Source organism: Mixia osmundae (assembly GCF_000708205.1).
Source record: "Mixia osmundae IAM 14324 unplaced genomic scaffold scaffold_21, whole genome shotgun sequence".
Classification (NCBI taxonomy): domain Eukaryota; kingdom Fungi; phylum Basidiomycota; class Mixiomycetes; order Mixiales; family Mixiaceae; genus Mixia; species Mixia osmundae.
This window is the reverse complement of record NW_014575543.1, coordinates 222-5,342: the sequence shown is the minus strand read 5'-3', so window position 1 is coordinate 5,342 and position 5,121 is coordinate 222. Positions and strand designations below refer to the sequence as shown.

General features: G+C 55.2%; 4 protein-coding genes across 4 annotated transcripts; 2 read left to right on the top strand and 2 right to left on the bottom strand.

The window, feature by feature from the left end:
* Positions 1-1,434: 1,434 nt before the first annotated feature.
* On the bottom strand, positions 1,435-1,809 carry L969DRAFT_20606 (uncharacterized protein; the record flags this gene model as incomplete). Its single annotated transcript, XM_014709197.1, has 1 exon — positions 1,435-1,809. One exon carries the CDS (start codon positions 1,807-1,809, stop codon positions 1,435-1,437), a length of 375 nt encoding a protein of 124 aa, XP_014564683.1.
* A 916-nt stretch (positions 1,810-2,725) lies between these two features.
* Positions 2,726-2,938, top strand: L969DRAFT_55728 (uncharacterized protein; the record flags this gene model as incomplete). The annotated part of the gene is made up of 1 exon (XM_014709196.1): positions 2,726-2,938. One exon carries the CDS (start codon positions 2,726-2,728, stop codon positions 2,936-2,938), a length of 213 nt encoding a protein of 70 aa, XP_014564682.1.
* L969DRAFT_332413 (uncharacterized protein) lies at positions 2,852-4,018 on the bottom strand. The gene is made up of 2 exons (XM_014709195.1): positions 3,927-4,018; positions 2,852-3,879 (listed from the first exon to the last, which is right to left on the bottom strand). The coding sequence occupies exon 2, from the start codon at positions 3,816-3,818 to the stop codon at positions 2,976-2,978; it is 843 nt and encodes a 280-aa protein (XP_014564681.1). The 5' UTR covers positions 3,819-3,879; positions 3,927-4,018; the 3' UTR covers positions 2,852-2,975.
* Positions 4,019-4,377: 359 nt separating this feature from the next.
* L969DRAFT_55731 (uncharacterized protein) lies at positions 4,378-4,899 on the top strand (the record flags this gene model as incomplete). The annotated part of the gene is made up of 2 exons (XM_014709194.1): positions 4,378-4,578; positions 4,627-4,899. 2 exons carry the CDS (start codon positions 4,378-4,380, stop codon positions 4,897-4,899), a joined length of 474 nt encoding a protein of 157 aa, XP_014564680.1.
* Between the last annotated feature and the right edge of the window lie 222 nt (positions 4,900-5,121).

The following is a 5,121-nucleotide window of genomic DNA, read 5'->3' as shown; positions in this document are numbered from 1 at the left end:
AGACGATCGTGTCCTGAAAGCGACGTTGCCCACCTTCAAATCACGGATAGCAGAACGTCGCTCGATGTGGACCTGACATGGTGCAGTGCTTGGGCTCCGTCTCCGCAGGGCAACGTACGTCAGAATCTTCCCATGTGCCAATGAATAACCGTTCACTCGCAGTTTGTCAACTTTGCTGCCTCAACGCCCAAGACTGTCTTCAAGTTTATNAANGCTGGAANGACTNTACCCNACGGCAAACCTTTCGATGAATACTCTATCAAAGGAGAGACTGCGCCGAATAAGCCTTTCTCGTACCTGCTCACGTACATCTTCCAAGGCCAAACGGTCGAGGCAGTTTTCCTGCTCGTGTTCCAGCAGGACAAAACGCCTACGCTAGTCGACTACACGTTCACGCTCGGTGGAGCAGTGCGTCCGCACTGGAAGCGCCCTAAGTCGTGAAGTGTCTATCTGTCGCCCCTTAATGCAAGTGGGCTGTGACCTTTCGGTACTGCTATTGAAAACGGAGAGCGCTGTGCATGCGAGCGATGCAAAGGAGACAACAATAGCACGAGTGTGNTGCGCAATGGATCCGAGATGCATCGAGGCCCAAACAAGCCATGCAAGCAGTTGACTATGCCGGTTTCCAGTGAGGTCGTTCCGCACCTCCGATCGTGAGAACATATCGCACATCTTCAGGTAACACATCATCTCTCTGGAGTTAAGCGAGGAGAGCGTGATCGATTGCGCGGCCGTTGAAGACGTATGCCAGGTAGAAGGTGAATGAGCGGCCAGATGACAGAACCCTCTGACTGTGAAGGAATTGTAGTCGCGATTGTCAGGCTGAGTCCTGCCGGCGTTGTTGAAAGCAAACGAAGTCTTCGCAGTCGAGGCGGCGAAGCCGTAGAACTGACAAGGCGTAAGCGAAACAGTTTGTAGCAGTTTGGATGACGTTTGTTGCCCCGTTGGCGCCTAAGGCTGAACGACGAATGAATCGGTCTTCCGCAAGTAATTCCGTGACTTCCGATCCGTCTTGGAGCGTATGGCTTGGGCTTGCAATCGCCGAGCTTGGGGCCTGAGCCGCCACGATGCTGTCGCTCTGAGCCGCGCCAGCGGGTTGAGCACCCGAAGGCCCCAAACCCGACAGCAGTCTGCCGGACCATGCGCGCAGAATGGCTTCGTCCGGTTTGATGTATCGGTAGAATGGATGGACCGATCGTAGCCCCTTTTGACGGTCGCGTATGTCTTTCTTGAGTCGGACCCAAGACAACTCGAGCTAGACAGCTCGCTCCGAATAGCCCGGTCTTTCCTCGAAGTAGCCACACGGGGGCTGATCGAATTCGATCTTGAGTCGTTCTGCGGCACGCGGCGACTTAGCGCGTCCGCCACTGCATTATCTTCGCTCGCTATGCAAGTGATCTCCGCTGAGATGCCCAGGCTCCTTTAGAGCATAGATCATTCGCGCAACAGCCTCATGACTGCTGCATCCTTGATCGAACCGGACTTGATCGCCGCTATTACGGCTTGATTGTCGCAGTAAACCATGACACGCTGACCGCGCCAGCGCACACCCCAGAGCCTGAACGCTCTCACGACTGCGTAGATCTCGAGGGCCATGATGCCCTCCTTGATGATCGATTTGGGCGCCAGCTCCGACAAAGTGAGCTCGTCACATACGGCTCCGATGTCTCCGACGCCACTATCGTCGGTCGCTACTGCGATCGGTGCCCTATCATCCGCGATCATTGTATGGCCATTCCAGGTGGGCGCCAGATGCCACCAGAACGATAATATCTCGCCGTACCGCGCGCGGTATTCGCCTTCTAGCATGACTTGATTTGAACGACGTCGCATAATCGTCCAGACGACGAATGAACGCTCGGCTGCGGGGCACGACCTGACAGATGAAATGCAGGTGACCGCTCAATTCCTGAATTTCTTTGAGCGTGGCTGCTTGCCGTCTCTGCCATGTAGACGTCAGTCGCCGCAGCTTCGCCAATTTGTCGTCTGGGACCAACGCGACACCTGTGATCGTGTTGATACGCAGGCCGAGGAAGGTCAAGTCGTGCGTAGGCCCTTCCAGCTTGGCTGCCTTGAGCATCAAGCCGAGCTGCTCTCCAATTTGGAGCGCTCGGTGCGCTACGCCTCGCGCCTCCTCTTCGCTGACCGTACGCGGCAAGACAATCAGGAAGTCGTCCAGATAATGCCGAATCTTTCTTCCCGCTGGCAGCGCACAGCGCTCTAGGATCCAATGGAGTCCTTCAGCAAGCAAGTTGAACGCGTACGGCGCTGATCGCAGCTCGAAGGGCAAACGCGTTGACATGTACTGCTCGCCCCGCCACTCGAACCCGAGCAGATGACGGTCCGCCAGTCGGACCGGCACTTGATGATACGCATCTTCCAGATCGAGCTTGATGAGCCAGCATCCCTTGCCAGTCTCGCGGATGGCCTGAACAGCAGAACCAAAGTCCGCACACTGCATAATCGCCTCTCCGTCTGGAATGCCGTCAGTCACGCTCGTGCCATCATGCGGAAAGGACAGATCGTGAACGATTCTGACTTTATCTAATCCCTCTTTCGTCACCGCGCCCAACGGTGAGGATCTGTACCCTTCAAGCATGTGCGCTTGCTGCACCCTTGAGAGGTGTCCTTTCTTTGCTTGCGCCTTCAATTGCTTGTCCAAAGACTTGCTCTGCCTCATCGCGCTCGCATGATTCTTCTCTGACTTTGACGGCAGAGGACCGCAATGCCCGATCGCTGCGCCATATTAGACGATCTGCTGAATCACTGCTACCAAAGTGCCACCTTCCGGGTAATCTCGCGGGTACGTAAACGAATGCGTCCGAGTTCAGGCTCGAACCCACTCATTCAGCGCGACTGTAGGGTCGCAAGTAGTTTGAACGGGGATCTGCATTATGCCGTGCCGACGGAATCCGGTCAGGCGGTCTACGCTTCTTGAAGAGGCAGGGTTGCCAAGCGTGCGATCCTGCCTGCCTTCAGTCTTTATGCTGATGGCGGTACGCGCAATTGCTCTTTCCGCATCGTCCCCGGTCGCGCTCTTCGAAACATTGGCGGACGAACTGCGGAGCTGCTCGACTGTCGTCCCGAAGTTCCGCGCTCTCAATTGACTTCGCTGTCTCTCCACGAGCCGTTGATCGTTCCGCCACAAGCCTAGCTGTAATAATTTGCGCCGACAGGGGATCTTCGATTTGCCATGTGTCCATCGCTCCCGTGGCCATTTTCGCCTGTTTTCCTGCGAATTGGAGCTCAATGAATTCTGACAGAGCCGTATCGGTCACTCCCATTCCGTGCAGCGCCCAGAGCCAATTGGCGAGCACGGCTTGACCTTTCATTATCGACAGGGCGTGTTTAGGGTAGAAATCCGCCATAGCCACAAAGTAAGTCGACATAGCTCCCATCAGAGCTTGAAGAGGCACCAAAGCGCCGCCAGACTTCTTCTTTGCACAACCTCTGTTGGCGCTGGCGCCGGCGAGTAGAACAAGTTCGCCAAATTCGAGTTGAAAGGAGACAACTTTTGCCAACAATGGCATGGGCACCGACCCTGGCACCCCAGCGGGACGGCGATTGTACGGAGCTGACTTACTCTTAGACTCCACCACAACATTGGGCTTGACGGATGGCGCTGGCAAAGGTGTCCGTTGCTGCTGCTCTGATGGCCCCTGAGTGCTTGGCACCGGTGGTGACGTTGTAAGCTGCGTCACCAAATCTGTGAGCCTAGTCAGCTGCTCGCTGACCGTCGCCATCGCAGCCTCTTGTCGTGACAGTCTTGTCTCTTGGTCTTCTGCCGTTTTCGCCCGCGTGGCAGAAGCGGTAGCCATTGAGTAAACTTTTCTTGCGGGTTCTAGTAGTACAAACAGCAATAAAAAAGACCACGAGCGTCTTAGGGTGGATCAGATCACCATTGTATAGCTGAGCGGCATTGATACCTTGGAGTGGATCAGATCACCATTCTATAGCTGAGCGCGAGCGAGCAAACGCGCTCGCCAAGAGATTGCCATGTGGCGCCGGGCAACAACCCTACCCGGCTGCTCGACTCTGCTTTCTTCTGACTTCTTCCTCAAATACACCTTCGAGCCCCAGAGCATCTTCTTCGCTGAGATGCACGCCTTTGCGCGCGATGGCAAGCCGCCTTACTTTGACTATACGCTCTCGAGCGGCAGCGTAGTCCGCAAGCATTGGCTGTGCAATCAATAGAAAAATCACTGAACAGTGTCAGTGATTGCTACAGTCTTGTATCATGTGCACTAGTAACGCCTTCTGACTACTCTAATTTCACTGTCGCAAACTGGATTGCCACGCGTTACCGTCACCGTCGCGAAGCGGGTCACTCACTTCCTGACTGTATCTCTCCTGCTTCTGCGCAACCCATCGATAAAGATGCTTCTCGCTACGACAGCCATCGCGATCGTATCGTGTGCATTGACGCTCGCTGCACCTACGTCGTCGGACATCCGTGCCGTCAAGAACCCGCCCTGTGCCTATAACGACGTTGCCCACCTTCGTATCACAGACAGTAGAAAACCGCTGGATGTGGACATCACATGGTGCAGTGCTTGGGCTCCTTCTCCGCTGGGCAATGTATGTCAAACGCTTCGGACATGCTATTGACCAACCGGTGACTTTCAGATCCACAACTTTGGTGCATCGACGCCCAAGACGACGTTCAAGTTCGACGACGGCGGAGCGCCTTTACCCGGCGGGGAAACTTTCGAGACGTATGCTGTCCAGGGAGAAAGCGCGCCGAATCATCCGTTCTGGTTCCTGATCTCCTACATCCTCAAGGGTCGGGCGGTCAAGGCTGTCAATCTACGTGTCTTCCAGCCTGACGGAACTCTCACGGGGGTCAGTTATACGTTCACGCTCGGCGGAGTCGTACAATCGCACTATAAGCAACCCTAGCATGCTCGTTACATTTGGCAGTTGCAGGTCTCGCGCGATCGTGTCTCGTCGACGATCGATTGCTGCTCGTTCAGATGCGATGTTATTGTCATAATCACTGAGGGGCGACCGGCTATTCGACGTTGCGCCATGGAAGTCTACTTCGTCCGTAACTCTCCGCCTGCCATCGCACGATCATCTCCATTGCGATGGGCGATGAAACCCTGACCGTAACCTTCTCGT

Excerpts from the sequence above, each read along its gene's own strand:
- L969DRAFT_332413 (XM_014709195.1), bottom strand. The coding sequence starts at position 3,818 with ATGGCTACCGCTTCTGCCACGCGGGCGAAAACGGCAGAAGACCAAGAG.